This window comes from Prosopis cineraria, unplaced genomic scaffold (genome assembly GCF_029017545.1).
Source record: "Prosopis cineraria cultivar Desert tree isolate PC_DT_omini unplaced genomic scaffold, ASM2901754v1 PC8, whole genome shotgun sequence".
In the NCBI taxonomy this organism is placed as follows: domain Eukaryota; kingdom Viridiplantae; phylum Streptophyta; class Magnoliopsida; order Fabales; family Fabaceae; genus Prosopis; species Prosopis cineraria.
The window spans coordinates 16,284,415-16,301,287 of record NW_026555339.1 but is presented as its reverse complement, the minus strand read 5'-3'; the positions used below and the strand labels follow the sequence as shown (position 1 = coordinate 16,301,287).

The window sequence follows — 16,873 nt, the reverse complement described above, 5'->3', positions numbered from 1 at the left end:
TGAAAAACTGGATTGGCTGCAATGTGCAATAGATTGGTTCCATGTCAATTGTAATCTATCTAATAAAAATATAACATTATTAAATATCAATTGATTATAACATTAATGATAGAATAAAGGGAAAGCGCAAAATTTAAATACGCATTCTGTTATAAGAATAAAATCATTAAAATAATATCACATAAGATTTTATTTAGATAATTTGGAGCATTCTAATTGGACAGGCCAAGAATGACGTTGCGCACCCGGTCTATGAAGAAGAAGATCGAGATACAGTATTTTTTTAGTTTTAGAATTAGAGTTTGATTTGCATTTCTAATTTTTGACAATTTATTGAAAATCCATGAAATTTTGAGATTTGAAGATTTGATTTTTAGCATATGAATTGCGTTAATGGGATTGAAATCCAAACGTGATCGATGGGAAGAAGGACGTACGTAGAATATTTTTAATTTTGCTTTATTTATTAATTTATAATTTATGTGGCAAAATTAACATACGTGTACGATAAATTAACAGATTATGTGCATAAGGATCAATAGTTAAAATTAAAGAAACTATAAGGATCCAATGAAAAGGAGCAAACTACAAGGACCTGCTTAAAAATTAGGTAAAACTCTAAGGACTAATGAATTAATTTTCTCAATCTAAATGTTTCATAAAAGGTTCTTCCTATTTTTCTTTGGGGTTAATTTGCATAAATTATGGTGACTTCATGTATATTTTGTGTAAAATAGAGAAAATTGAGCGAGGTAAGTAAATTAAATAAATAAACGATTTATATCAATATAAAAATATTAAATAACAGACTACAAAGTTGATCTTGATTGGCTTGCTAAACAATTAGATATTTACTTTACATCTTCAACGTCCAAAACATTGTTCCAAGTCAAGTGAAAACTGAGAAGAAACACGCTCTCTCTCCCCCCTCTCCTTTTTGAAAACTGAGAAGAAACACACAAATTATTGCTTCCCTCCTGTCTTAAGTCACTTATAACTATAACTCACAAGAACCAAGAAAAATTAGTTACATCATTAAAATTGTTTAAAAATTATTTTGATTTTCATTTTCATGCCTATTAAATACCATAACTTTTAAAAATAAAATGGTTTCCGACATTAAGAAGAATGGCATATAAGTAATAAAGCAATTAATGCTACATAAATTTTTGCATTATATGAGCGCAAATAAATTCTATTAAACATAGACTGCGGCTAATAATAGGCTTTATATTTCATTATAATTTCCATTCAGATCATGGAAGGACTTAGAATTAGCCATCTTCAATCATTGTAAATTTGTAACACTATAGAGTTCACCATCAATTACGCGATCAAAAATTCATTAACTAAAGGTTTTCCATCTTAATTCAACCCAGGCAAATAACTTGTACATACTTTTTCATTTCATTTGCAATTAATTGTAAAAGTAAGAGTTGAAATTCATAAAGCTAATTACACCCAGAAAAAAAACCACAAATGCACCGGCAAAACTCCATATGAAAGCATCTCGGAAGTCATCTTTAGCTGAATGATGTGGCTGTATTTGTCCCCCTACTGGTTCATCAAGAGACGAACAACTGTACTGTAGAGGTGGGCCACAAAGAAAAGGATTCCCTTCATAAGAACTTTGATCAAAAGTTGCAAATTGGTTTTTCATGTCAGGCACCATACCAGATAGATTATTGTGAGCCACAGAAAAGACAGACAAAGAGTACAACTGTGTAAGTCGAGAAGGAATATGACCCATCAATTTGTTGTATGAAAGATCTAAACTTTCAATCTCTTTAAGGTCAGAAAACGTGTCTGGAATAGGCCCAGTCAAATAGTTGTTTGACAAATTTAATGTATGAATAGCATTCAGGTATCCAATTTGTGAAGGGATTTTACCTGTCAACTGATTGTCCGAGAGATCTAGGCCAGACATGAAATCTAATATATTTCCTTCATATGATTCGTACCTGCTTTTTGACATGAAGTTCACCACTATTTCCTCATACCATGAAAACTTTTTTTCATATTCACCTTGGAAAAGCTCGCCACTTGTATGATTTATGTCAAATAATGGGCCTCTTGTAGCCCAAGGGACAACAAATTTTCCTATTTTGGCTCCTCCCATCACATCCTGCTTTCTAAATGTGATCTTATTCAAGCAATGTGGTATCCCTCCGGAAAGCATGTTGTGTGAAAGATCCAGTATGCTTATGTTCTTGAGGCTGCACATATCCATAGGAATGGAACCATCAAGCTTGTTTCCTTTTAGGAGAAGGACTCTTAAATTCAACATCAACTTTAACCACCTGGGAATTTGACTTGAAAATATGTTCTTTGCCAAATCCAAAGTTAATAGCATGGGAGATTTGGCGAAAACAGAAGGAATCGGTCCTGTAAAATTATTGCCCCGCAAATGCAAGTACCTCAGTGATGGCATATTCAGACAGCTTGGTAAAGTCCCATTGAATCTGTTTTGTGAAAGGTCTAGGTATGTAAGTTCAACCAGATTGCAAAAGCTTTCTGGTACTAGACCTGACATGGAATTTTGGGACAAAATGAGGTAACTCAAATGCTTAAAGTTTCCAATCCATGTAGGCATTCCACCATAGAGTTGGTTGGAACTTAAATCCAGCATTCTTAATTCTAAACTCTTAATGATCCCATCCGATACGTTTCCTTTAAAGTTGTTGTTGCTTAGATCCACAGACAATAAATGTGTGAAGTTTGAACCAACGGGTAAACATGGGCCAGTTAAGTTGTTGTTTGACAACTTTAGAAACCTCATGTCGTTGCTGCCCTTCCCAAATTCTTTGGGTATATATCCAGACATATTGTTACTGGATAAGTCTAGTGAGTTCAGCTGCCTCATGTCACCGAGTGAAGCTGGAAATCCACCTTGTAAGGAACTCGAAGACATGTTCAAAGAAAGCAAGTTGGGAAAAATAGAGCCAATATGAGGAGGGATTTCATCATTAATAGGGTTAGAGGAAGCATCAAAATATTGCATGTCAAGTAATTTTGTGGTGGAGTTGAGCTCAAAGGGACCAGTCAAGAAGTTGTGGCCGACATTAAAAGAATCTAACTTGGTGTTGTTTGTCAAAAGCCAATGTGGGAAACTTGCTGAAAAGTTCAAATAAGTAAGTTGCAGAAGTCTCAAGTCATATTGATGAAGAAGAAAAGAGGGTATTACGCGATTGCTTGCTTCATTCATATTGCATTTGACTACGCTGAAAATCTTTAATTGGAAAGAAGGGAAAAAGGGGGGATTTTCAGTTTCAAGCTTGAGATTGGGGTTATTAGAGCACGAAATTGAGAAGAGTTGAAGGTTGGAGTGGTTGGCCAACAAAGAAATCGATGCTATGCCAGTGAAATAGTTTTCTTCAAATGAAATGAATCTGAGGGACTTAGAGAATGAATGAGTGAGGAAGGGAAGTTTCCTTCAAAACCATTGAACTGAAGATCAAGTTGACGGAGGGATGTCAAGTTACCAAGGCATGAAGGAAGGAGTCCTTCAAACTTGTTGCGACCAAGAGACAATAGTTTCAGATTCTTCAGATTGCATAAGCCTCCTGCAACATATAAATTTCTTTTATTAAATTCATTTAATTGGTTTATGAGTCTCCAAATGAAACAAATAAAAAAAATTAAGCAATAGGTTAAACTTTGTGATTAGCACCTTTCTTAAGAATACAGTGGCTATGATGCACGGATACAGCATCGGATATACATATCCGATACTTTGATACTTTCATTTTTAAAAATATAATATATGATACATTTTTGATATGTGTATATGTATATATATATAAAATAAAAATTAAAAATATAATTTTAATTTAGAAACTATCAAAAATAAATATTTGAGCAAAACAAGATACTCGATTATAAGCCTGAAAATAAATATGATCTAGTCAGGCGTACTTAAATATGCAGAAAATTTATTTCCAAATGAGCTTAATAAATAGATAGAGAATACATAGTGAACAATGAGGAAAGAGAAATGTTTATTAAACATATTTCATAAGAAAATTTAGAGAGCAATAGAGTTTTATGCAATAGAATAATTGTAGTTAGCTATTAGCCTATCTATGAATAATCAAATACATACTCAGTGTCAATGAAGCTATTAATCCTTACCAATAACAATTGATTTCTATATTTGACTCAAATTTATATTAGAACTTTCATTTGACAAACATATGAGAGATTATAAATTAAATACCTTGCCGTGGCAGTGAGCCTTTCAGGCTATTGTTAAAGAGGGACAAGGCCCACAAGGAGGAATTGAAAGAGAACGCCGAAGTCTTCGAATTGTGGGAGGAAAGAGAAATATCTGTCAAGTATGAAATATAAATATTGAAAATAAAAAATTAAACAAATGTATATAAAATTATTATTAAAATATTAAATTATAAAAAATGTAAAAAAAGTAAAAGTCAAGCTGTTAAAATTTTAATATGAACAATTAAAAAATACAGTAAGAACAAAATAAAATAAAATAATTTATAAAATTTCAAATTTTTGAACCACCCAAATTTTGATCTAATGTTTAGAAATTAGGAAGAGAAAGAGAAGTGAATGAAAAGAGAAGAGGAAAGAATCCTCTCCCATCTTTTCCTCTCCTTTCCTAATTTCCATATGCCATATATATATATATATATATATTCCTTTTTCATTCCATTCTCTTATTTAAAATCTATTCTACCCTAGACATATTGTTCCTGCTATCACTTAATTTATATATAGATGTCAAGATTCAAAATTCAAGTTATTAAATGATTCAATAATAATCTCTATGATCTTTTCCTTCAGTACCGTTACCATCACATATCTATAGTACAAACACCATCTCATTCAACTCTCGATATTCTCAAATTTTTTCTAAACATCAATTGATTTAAAAAAAAACCAAGGAGCCAAGAAAATAAATAAAGTACGGTATCAAAAAGAAGTTGATAAATAATAATAATTAAGAACCAAGGAATGGGATTTCCGTAAGCATGTTTTCTTCCAGATAAAACGTTTGCAAGTTGTCCAATCTAATTTCGCCAAATAGCCCTGCTCCAATAACAACAAAAATATCAGCAGTTACTCTTAATGTTATTGCTGGTAAATCAAACAACGTACAAGTTTGAACTGAGATGAATAAAGAGAAGAATTAAATAGGAGAGAGTCTAATTCAAATTCAGTTTTCTGACTTGATGATATAGCATCAGGGTTTCAGAAATTGAAAAATAAAAGATCTAGTTTGCGTGACATATTGTGTGGGTCTTTGTTCTAAATATATATATGTATGAACATGAATAACAAATTAATCATGAAATACAGTTAGAGAGTGGAGATCAGAGAGACAGAGACCTGACAAGTAATTCCCAGACAAATCCAAAGCTTCAAGTTGATGGAAAGGGAGAAAATAAGAAACATTCAATGACCACGTGATGTGTTCCAACTCTTGAGCTCTTATATGGCTCAGAAGAAGGCTTATCACTCTCCGAGTAGAGTTGTCACAGCTGATTCCCTGCCAGCTACAACAATCAGAACTGGTAAGGTTATTCCAAGAAGGAAGAGACGAGCCGTTTGGATAATTGAAAGCTTCTTTCAGTTTGAGAAGAGCTTCTCTCTCTTCTTCCAAACACGCCTTGCTTCCATCTTTGAGTCCTAGTAATGTAATAATCGCCACCACCCACCAATACACTTGTTCTCGTACTGAATATCCCATTCTGTAATCTCTCGCCATTTCTTCAACTGCGCACTCTCATTCTATATAGCCTGTGAGGATTAAGATTATGGGTGTTCATGAGATCACGAAAACCCTATCTCATGTCCCGTCCTAAAAAAAATATGAGATTGATTTTTTTCCCGTGTCCTATCTCACGCGAATATATTTTTATCCCATATCATTTTCCTTTTTTTGAGCTAGGATAAGCCCATCTCAACATGATCGGGATGAAATTGGCCAACGGGGACCAAGACAAGCATGAACACCCCTAACTATGTTCCACATCTATAATGGTCCCCTTGAAATTAAAGAAACTTGAAACGACCGGCATGTACATTGATATTGACATTTTTGCTATGACTGAGTCGTTCATATTTTTGTATTTTTGGAATGAAGAATGTATCATATAAATTTCAAAAGAATATGTACACGAGATTACAAAAACTATATTTTAAGAGGGAGTGAATGATCAAAGACTCAACGGCGTCCATACTATTTAGCCCTAAACTATTAATGAGGTTCCTAAGCATTTTATTGCGATCTTTGGAGAGTCGTTCATAAATTTGATAAATGACGTTTCACTTTTTCTATTGTACTTGAAAAATTTCTGCTTGTAAAATGTAAAAGTATCTTCTATTAATTATAAAAGAAGTACATCTTTGATAAAAAATAAAAGCAGCACATATTGATTACCTATTGGGTTGTCTGTGTGTCTGGTGTAAAGCACGGCTCAAGGCAAAAGTCAAGTGGGTCCGTGACGAAGTGACATGAGGTTAGAAAAAATAAGTTGGGTGGATAAGGTGTTATAGGAGTGAGATTAAGCATGGGCCAAACATGACTGTGAAAGACTAAGAGTGGTGTGGAAAAGTCAAGGTGAGATTTTTGTAAATTATTGTTTGAGTGAGATGTTGGAAGCAAATATGAAAATTTGGTATAAGTCATGTTTAAAAACACTGGTTTTTAAGAATTATTTCGCTGTAAAGGTTGAGTGCAACAACTTCCAAAAAAATAAATGAACCCTTCCTACAAAATAGGGAGCAAAATAGGGATACACCTTACACCATGATTTTGAATCGGAAGAGAGATTTCAAGAAATGACAAATTTATTCACTCTATCAATAACCGAGCCGGCTCTGCTGTATCATTAGGGATTTGCCTTTCTTATTGAATTCTCTAGATTGGATCAAAAAACAATTCTTGAATGAGGTATTCAACTCAAGGATGTGGATTCTAACAATATTTTTCGTTCTCTATTTCTATTTAAAAGAATCTCTAGGAAAAACATTTTTTTTCATCGAGCTAAAAAAATATGTCGATATCTCTAGTAAACTAAAGTAATGTTTAATAGCTACTTCACTTCAATCTCTCCTATACAAATAAAAAATTGGAAGATTTAGTTATGATAAACAAAAAACAAAAAAAAAACATAGAAGGAAGCAGAACAAAGGAAGGGAAAAGAAGAGAATGAATGAAAGCTTGAAGGCCATGGATCAAACAACGACATTGGTAATGAATTAAGCACCTTAATGACGATTAAAATTTGGTTTCCCAACATTACACTACAATATTTATAGCCTATGCCAACAATTTACTTTGGAACAAATAAAAAAAGGTTGCCTATAATAAAAATTGGTAACAGTTTTTTTGCAGTAATTTTTGACTACCACTTTGCGCAACATATTCCAAGTAACATGAGAAAATTGTTGCCATTGTAGAAAAGGTATAACAATTTTATATATGTTACTAATTTTGTCGTCATTGCTATCAGTTCGTGAGTTCTTTCAAGTGTTTGAGGGTTATTGCTGGTTCGAGGTCCATCGCTTGTTCTTCAGAGCTTTCAATTGTGTTCGTGGGTTGTCACTGGAAAGGGGTGAGAGATTCTTTGCTGTATATTGGGTTGAGTGGGCCTGTGACAAAGTGATATGAGGTTAGAAAAAATAAATTGGGAGGATAAGATGTTAGAGTATTAAAATGGTGGGGTATTAGTCTTCCCAAACTTGATTGTGAAAGACTGAGAGTGTGTTGGAAAACTCAAAGTGAGAATTTTTTTTTTTAAATTATTGTTTGAGTGAGGTGTTGGAAGCAGTGAAGAAAATTTGGACCAAATCATGTCTAAAGACATTGTTTTCAAGAGTTATCCTATCACAAAAATCTTGTCCAAAGATATGTATAGGTGTTTGGATATATTATTGTGAAAAAATTAACCATTTGATTCTTATAGTTTTAACTTAGTTGTAACTCAACTCTTGAACTTTGACTCCTTATAACTCAGTCTCTGAAGTGTTGACTCGGTTGTAAATCAGTTCCTAAACTTTGCCTTTTGCAATTTAGTCCTTAAAATTTTAACATCTTAAATATTGGTCTCTATATTTTAAAAAATAAAATTATAAAGATTAAAAATATTTAAAATTTATTACTAATATTTTCAATTATTAAAAACCTTTTAGTATTTATAAATATTATAAATTTTAAAATTTTAAAATATTTTTTCTTTATAATTTTAAAATATAGGTACCAATATTTAAGAGGTTAAAACTTCAGGGATTAAATTGCAAGAGGCAAAGTTTAGGAATGATTTATAATTGAGTCAAAACTTTAGAGACTGAGTTATAACTAGAGTTGGTAAACGGGCGGGCCTGACCCATATGGGCCTAGGCCCTAAAGCCCGGTTACCCTAATTTACTCTAAAATTGAAGCCCGGCCCTTATTCATAAGGCTCAGGGCCGGGCCCATAAGCCCGGATAAGAATAAAATTTAACATTTAAATTTATTTAGAATATTTTAAAATTTAACATATATCAAACCAAAGTCTCACATAAATCTAAAAATGAACAAAAATTTTAAAAGTCCAATAAGATTAAGCAAACATAAATCATAATCTAAGCAATCTCCCTCATTATCATCCATAAATAAAATATTAAAACCCTCAAATGTAGGTCCACTTGTGAAGATGGAGGTGGAGGCTCATATTAATTATTCTGCAACTTCTTCATCATCACCTACAATAATTATTAATTAAATTGTTTTATTATCAAATATATATCCATAATATATCACAAGATTAAAATATAAAAATTACTATAAATGGCCAAAACAATTCAATCAATTGCTGGTACAATACAAATCAATGTTTGTACATTATATGAAAAGAGGTGAAAAAATATTTTTTGAATAGTAAAACGGGCTTCACAGGGCCGCCGGGCCCGACCCCGTTTTTCTAAGGCTTAAAAGGGCCAGCTTCGAAGCCAGGTTACCCTAAAAAATGCCAAATTTTAAGCCCAAACCCTTATTAAAACGGGCTTAAATGGCGGCCTGTTAAGCCCAGCCTTATTCCCGACTCTAGTTATAACAAGTTAAAGTTCAGGAACTGAGTTGCAACAAGATGAAAACTACAAGGACCAAATGATTAATTTTTTTATTATTTTCAAAAACCATGATTTTACATTATTTTTAATTCTACTTTCAATTATGCTGAAATTAATCTTATTAAACATTTTATAATTATAAATCAATTATACCACACTAACATAATCAATTATATTCAAAATTAATTATATTAATTTTATAACTAATTTTTTTATGTATATCTAAATGGGTCAAGTTTCAGGCACTGATACCCTCAACCATTGTTTCAAATGGACTGAATTGGATGGTCGAATCATCGATCGTAATGTTAGCAACTCTATTTGTGTTAAAATTGAGTGGGATAGCACCAAATAATTGGTGTAGGCTTGGACAAGAAGGAAGGACTAAGGGAAAGAAACTTTTTATTGTTGCTTCTAGCAATAATTTACACACTCCCTTCTTAACTTTTCAACACACACCCATTACACTATAACTCTCCTCTCTTGTCACTCTGCACACACTCTTTTCTCACGCACACCTCACCCTTCGCACACACTCTCACACTGCTTTCTCTCTTTGTTGCTCACACTTTCTGGTCACCCACATACTCAACCAGAGCTCCTTATTTATACTACTTGAAAGTCCTCAGCCTTCTTGGACATTCCATTTTCACTGCCATAAATATTAAAATATTAGTATCTAGAATGATCTCTTTCATCGCCTATGCTTTGTTTCTTCTATATCCAGAAAAATCTTTCACTGCCATTTCTGCTGCAAGGAGAGGATCTAGATTTTTGTTGAAATTCTTTAGCTTCTAGAATAAAAAAATCTAGAGGAGAAAGAGAGTTGGTGAACTATTTTAATAGTTTGGATCAAAAAATTATTTTCATGATTGAGTTAAATTGAATCAGAGTTGAACTGCTATCAAGCTAGAAATTGAAGTTAAATCGAGAACTAGATTGATTTTCAAAAAACCAAACAGTTTTAAACATAATATTAAAAAAGCTTAAAAATTTTAAAAAAGACTAGAAAATTTAAAGATTAGATTCCTACTCAAAGCAACTTTATTTTTGGACAATTCTCATGTATAAAATATGAAATATATTTGAGACCATTTTTTTTCTAATGATGTTGATAATTATAGGTGCAAATGTAAATATTTTTGAATTTATTCATATTTAATTTAACCAATTCACCTATATTTGACAAGTTATAAAATTATAATTTACAATATTGTTAATTCATGGTCATGTTATGTCATTTTATTAACAACTAGGCATACTGTAGATTTGTTTCTTATATTTATTATATATATAATATTATTTTTATTTAATTATTATATCATTGATCCAACTACTGGTCTAAACGATTAGACTTTAAAAATCAAGAACTATTGATTTTTCTGGTCCAACGTCCTATCTGGCTTTTAAAACATTTTCCCTAACTTTTAAATGTCCATCTAATACCCTATCCTATCCTCCCATTTTATTTTTTCTAACATCATGCTTCTTCCTTTTGATATTATAAGATATTTTTCCAAAATATCCTTATTAATCAATAAGAGGTGTAATTAATAAGGTTTTCTATTTGAGACACCTTATTTAATAAGGACAAAAATGAAAAGAATATATAATTTTTAAATAAAATTAACTAGCTCATTAAAAGTGTAATTTTGTTAGAAGTGCCCTATATATTGAATAGATAGAAGTTTAATTTATTGCAATGGAATTTGGGGACGACAAATGGAGTCTCAAATATTTGGGATGGTTCGTACAACCAATTTATCTATTCTATCTAATTCTACCTTCCTACCCCAAAATATTTGTGGAAGGATGCTGAGGGACGGAATATTCCTTCACAATATATTCTATGCCAAAGACGTGACAAATTTGTCGCAAAATATTTGATAATATATATATTTACATATTTTGTTATTATTATTTTTATAATAAATATGATATTGGGTCATTTAGGAAGATTTTATAATAAATATGATATTGGGTCTCTTATAATAAATATTCCTTCAATATTTGTCCTCACTATATTAGGACACTATTATTAGCCACTGGGGGTGCCTTAATTAATGTGCCTAAAGGAGAATTAATATTCAAAGTAGGTGAGAAAAAAAGAGAATTTAATTTACTAAAGCTATCAATCTCCTTATTTTTGAGAAATCTTTATCAGCATACATGTGACACAGGAAGAAGAGAAACATCCAAAGGACCCTTTCTTACATACTTTAGAAAATAAAGAGTAGGAAATTAGCAAAGGAGAAGGGAGGGAGCTATAAAAGTATTCTAAAGATCTACCCACTAGTCCTCACAAAAATTCAAGCACTCGTATATTGGAGTCAAATTAGAAAGTCCCTTGCTTATTGACAAGAACCCTCTCTAAGAGGAGGATGAATGTTAGTTTGGATAGAAATGTGACTTTTGATCTAGGAGGACAAATATTTCTACCATACTTAGAAGGCATATCTTGATTTTGTAGTAATGTCTATCTATAGCATTAAATGTAGCGCTTGTTGGGAGACAATCCAAAAATTCAAGTTTTGAAAGAATATGAACCAGAAACAATGAAACTTTGAATTATTTAAGTAAAACTTAGAAAGTTTGAACGAAATAGTACGAGAGAAAAAATTAAATAAATCCAAAAACAACTCAGAAGGTGCTGAAGTTCAAGACAGAAAACTTTGAAGTTTTGGAGCATAACTTTGAATTTTTTAAGAAGTTTGACATAAGGAGATTAATATTTTTAAAGCCATCAAACTTATTCCCTTACCCTATTTCTGAGCCCATAAATCCTGGTAAATATAAAATTTTCTCTAACTTTGTCGTAATCAAGGCTAAAAAATATATTTCTACTTTTTTATCTCACATGCAAGTTGTATTTTTATTTTATTATTTTTTATTGTGTTTAATGGGCCATTTAAAATAGTGATGATATTTAACAGAAGGATCATACATTAGAACACAAAAAAGATGTACTTGCTCTCTTATTCAGGTGTGGTCAAGCATAGAGTAGAAATTTGATTAGGACGGGAGGGTGGAGATTTTATTAAGGACCAGGCGATAAGTAGGGTAAGAGTATTGTACATTAGGATTCACAAACAAACAAAGCCGTGTGCGAATATAAATACGAAGAGCTCTCATGTTATACGCACAAAGATGATGTATTTAAGAGAGGCATGTGGATTCTTAGTCACAATATGGTTCATAGATGAGAAGAGATTATTAGCCACTACTCTACTTATTCCTTTCTAGTTAGATCATTGAATTATTTATGGGGGAGAACCCACACAACGTTGTCTTCAGAAAGGAAGTGACACACAGAAACACTCCCCGGCTTCACCTTTAGCACTTGGAAGGCCAAATGCTTCGGGTTCCACTCTGATGTGTCTCTGTGACAGAGAGACAGTGCTTTCACTTTACTCCCATCAGCCCCTACCAAAGGCACCCTATAGGCAATTGTGGTCTCCGTTTCGTGCAATAAAACAAAGCATAGACGTAGTTGAGCTTGTGGCACACCACCACCTTTGCCTCTCCTACCTTTTTCGCTCCTTGCTTTATTGTGTATTCTTGGTTCTTTGTCTCCTTCATCATCAATCTCTGTAGACAAAGCTTCCACATTCTTCCCAAGCTTCAAAGTGATGAAATCAACCATGGATTCCAACGACGTCGCACAAGTATTCTCCTCTCCTTTAACCCCTGGCTTCTCACACAATTCTATTGTTTCCTTCAAAACCTTGGCTTCTGTTGACCAGGCTTCACAGCAAACTCTTTTAATATCTGAGACATCTGCTACAAATGAATCGTATAATTACATCAATTACATGTGCGATGAAGATTCACCCCAGGCTCGTGGTTAATAATGAATCCTTCGTATTATACGCACGTACCTTGCTTGAAGAAAAGGGAACAGATTTGACCACTTCACGAGGCAGCAAGGAGGACTGGTTGGAGCTTTGCCATGAAGTGGATGTTCATCTTGTGACCAGGCTTCATGTCCTCTTCCAAGAAGAAGAGAGTTGTGTTTGGGATATTATGGAGTTCTTCGTTGTCGGAGTTAGCAGCATAAATGTAATTTGGCTGGCGAAGAGTACTGTTACTCTAACATGGATGGTTGTGTCACCCCCTGGCTTAACAACAATAACTTAAAGCACTTATTAAAGGAACGTAATGAATAATTATAAAATTCATCCTGCATACAAGCCATGACAACTAAGTCCCAAAATATGCTAATAGTAACCTGCTGGGTGGAGGAGCTCTGTGATGAATTTAGGCATGGAAGTGGCGGGAAGCATGGACTTCCAATAAAGTTCAGGAGGCAAAGCAGCATGTGTTGCCCCCAGTGCAACCTGAAATTATTGCATTTGTAACATATCAATATGTAGTGAAAATAAGTTTAATAGGACCCAAAAAGATGATAACAGGAAAGGTTGTTAAGATATAATATATACAACGATTAGTAGGAGTGAAAACTTCATTATTGGAGAATTGCAAGTGAAATGGATCGATGATAATAAAGACGAACTGAGAGGAAGCATATAAAGAGGGGGGAAATGCTCATTAGATGGGATTCAGCCTGGATGTCAATTCGGCGGCCATGTTCATAAATATCCTGACGATTTGGATAGCATCGATCATATAGAATGGTCTACAATTTTTAAAATAGAAATATTATTTGACTGATAATATTTAAATCATTCAGCTAGATATTTTCCCCAGGATCAACATGTGTATGCATTTTTTGTTCATGAAAACAAAAATCAATATTTCATGATGAAAAAGAATAAGCAAAAATATTTATACAAACATTTAAAAATAAAAGAGTTTACTAATATATCATAAATAATATTTATTAATTATTATTTTCATATTGAATGTTGGTTAAAATTCATCTATACATGAAAAAAAGTTTAAGAGAAATCCCATAAATTATAAATAATGTGAGAAATTTTTTAATTTACGGGGAGTCACATAAAATAATCATAAAAGGGTTCCTTTCAAATTGCAAGAAACTATTTTAAATAAAATTTGCACTACAATTCTTCTCACTACTCACAATAGGTTTCGGCCCGCGACAAGAGAGAAAGGGTGAGGACCAGTGAATCATATTTTGGGCCACCCTTTGGGCCCCGCCTGACGAAATGCTTGGACTCCATGGTGTGGTTCCAAAGTTTTTGGACCATCTTACATATTATATTCTTGTAGAAGTCGATTAAGACCCAAAAGAGAAAAAGAATTGCAATAGGGGTTAAAGTTATTTTTACACTCGAATTGCACAACCATTCAGTATCCTAAACTTAAATTTGGCACAATGTTAATTTATCCTTTACCGTTAAATGGTAGCTAACTCCTTACTTCATCCCTAGTTTTCATTTTTAAAATAGAGGACTTAAACTCATCAAAGAATTTAAGTGGGTTATATCATCACCTTTATAAGAGGGAGTGATATACACCTCTAGACTGAGATTTATTTGGAACAACTAAGAGCTTGGATTGTTGGTAGAGTAAGTGGTGAAAAATCTCAAGTGTAACTTAGAGAATGGACATGGCTTCAAGTGATTGAAGTTAACAAGGATAAACACTTGTGCAAGCTTCTCTCTCCTCTTAATTTTTTGGTGATATTGTTCCTTCTCTATCTCATTTAATTCACTCATTGTCTATCAAAATTAAATTTTCCAATTTACCCTTCTTAGGTTTTTATAGACTTATCATGTCGCTGATCTATAGAAAATTTTTAAACTCACCAAACCATCATTGCCTGCATCACCCAGTGGATCAGTGTCACTTCACCATCGCTTATCACCAGTGGACCAGTGCTGCCTCACTACCACGTCATGGCCACGTCATATATTATACTTTTAATTGTGTCTAGCCAAGTTTGAATTCACAATCCCACACTCTCTAATACCTTTTTTTATCTTATTGCTAGTGAGTTGAAAGGACATTCGGTCTTAATTAATAAATTAAATATATAAGATTTAACTACATAAACATGTTAATAAATAAATTATTTAAATTTACTTATTTATTTAAAATTAAATTTATTTATATGGTAAAATTATTTATATATAATAATTATTTCTATTATTTTATTTATAAATTATTTTATAGGTAATTTGATATTAATTGAAAAATATTTTATTATCATTATATATTATATTATCATTCATATCTATATAATATATAATATTTTATTTTTAAATTCTTTCTTGAATAATATTTTTTATTTTTTAAATAAAATAATTGAGTATACAATTTAAATTATTATTATTATAATATATGAATAATTAAAATAATAAAATGTTTAAATCATAACAAGAAATTATTCAATAAATTATTAACATATATTATAAATAATAAATAAAATTAAAAATAGTTTGCAATGGAATTATGGGAGAAATATTTGTGGCAAAATTTTCTATAGCAAATTCTGTCAAAAAAATAGAATAAGGTATCCTAAAAATAAGTGATGGGCTTTTTGTCATCAAATTCTATCACTTAATTATTTATGATGAATTAGTGACGGAATAATAGAATTTAGCGATGAATGTTCCGTTGCTAAATTCTATCACTAATTTAGTGATGGATTAGCAGCAGATTATCATTAGCTTTTGGATTTTTTTTGTTTTTAAAAAATAAAAACAATTTTTCAAAACAGGACCCAAACAGGTACTAAAATAGACAGGTCCCTGTATCCCTTACAAATGCATAATGCAAATAAGCAAATCCTAGGATTTGATTTCCCTCATTTTCTATCAAGAGAACTTCCACGTGAAAGCACACTAGTATGTTGTTATCCTATTAGAGCATTTTTGTGAGAAACGTTCCGGTCTATGTGTTAATTGTAAATTTATGTGCACCTATACATGGAGCACTCTGGCGGGAAAGACCTATGGGAGTGCTTCTTATAGGGAGCACTTTTTTTTAGGAAGCACTCCCATAAGTTTCACCTCTAATTCTAAGAACGTTTTTCTATGTGCTTTGACAAGGATGTTCTTATAGTTGTGCTAAATTATTTGATTATTATTGATACTTTGTATTATTATTCTACTAAAATCATTGATTAGTTTCCCTATCATTTGAAAATTGGGAGGAAACAAAGGGGAGAAAATCTATGAAAAAATTATATCAATAAATATTTGCAATGGAATTTTTTTTAATTTGGTAAATTGAAGTGTTACTTACAATAGCCACTTGACTCAAGTGGCAAGGATGAGTTAGGTATAAGTAGATGTCAAGGACTCAAGGTGTCAAGCACACACGGTATATAATGAAAAGAAAGTATCATTAATAGCACGTCAAATTTTTATTATAGCTTGATTTGCAAGAAAAAGATTATTGCAAATTTTATGGCCAAAAGATATGGTAAATAAATCTTAATATTTCTCATAATCTCTCCTCAGTTGAAAGTATATAACGGTATTAGATTTTCATAAAACTTAAGATAAATCATATTATTTTTGCCATATGAATAGTATTAATATATTTGTTTAGACTTTATATTTTATTTAGATAAATAATAATTTGTTGAGGTGTTGCATATTTTCAAACAATTTTCAATTAAAATTTATTTCATTTATTATTATTTATTAATTGTACAGAAACCTACACTTTACTTAATAACTTAAGTTCGCAATCATTTTACTCCTTAATATAGATGTTCCTTATCATCTATTTATGCCATCATATTCATAAAAATATCAAAACGATGTTTGGTATAAATGAAATATGAATGAAAATTATGTTTGTACTCCTAACACAAAATTAATTAAAACTAAAAAATGATTATGATTATGATGGATACTGC

The 16,873-nt window shown here is 31.7% G+C and overlaps 1 protein-coding gene and 1 pseudogene across 4 annotated transcripts; both read right to left on the bottom strand.

The window, feature by feature from the left end:
- Positions 1 to 1,345: 1,345 nt before the first annotated feature.
- LOC129318700 (receptor like protein 21-like) lies at positions 1,346 to 5,840 on the bottom strand. 4 transcript variants are annotated; one of them, XM_054963610.1, is made up of 5 exons: positions 5,353 to 5,840; positions 4,972 to 5,052; positions 4,217 to 4,327; positions 3,483 to 3,563; positions 1,346 to 3,389 (listed from the first exon to the last, which is right to left on the bottom strand). In XM_054963610.1, the coding sequence occupies exons 1-5, from the start codon at positions 5,729 to 5,731 to the stop codon at positions 3,352 to 3,354; spliced, it is 690 nt and encodes a 229-aa protein (XP_054819585.1). In that variant the 5' UTR covers positions 5,732 to 5,840; the 3' UTR covers positions 1,346 to 3,351. The 4 variants fall into 3 exon arrangements, with proteins under 4 accessions (XP_054819585.1, XP_054819582.1, XP_054819583.1 ...); XM_054963608.1 differs by having other exon boundaries at positions 1,346 to 3,563; XM_054963607.1 differs by having other exon boundaries at positions 4,217 to 5,052.
- Positions 5,841 to 12,113: 6,273 nt separating this feature from the next.
- LOC129317384 (BURP domain protein RD22-like) lies at positions 12,114 to 13,164 on the bottom strand (annotated as a pseudogene).
- Between the last annotated feature and the right edge of the window lie 3,709 nt (positions 13,165 to 16,873).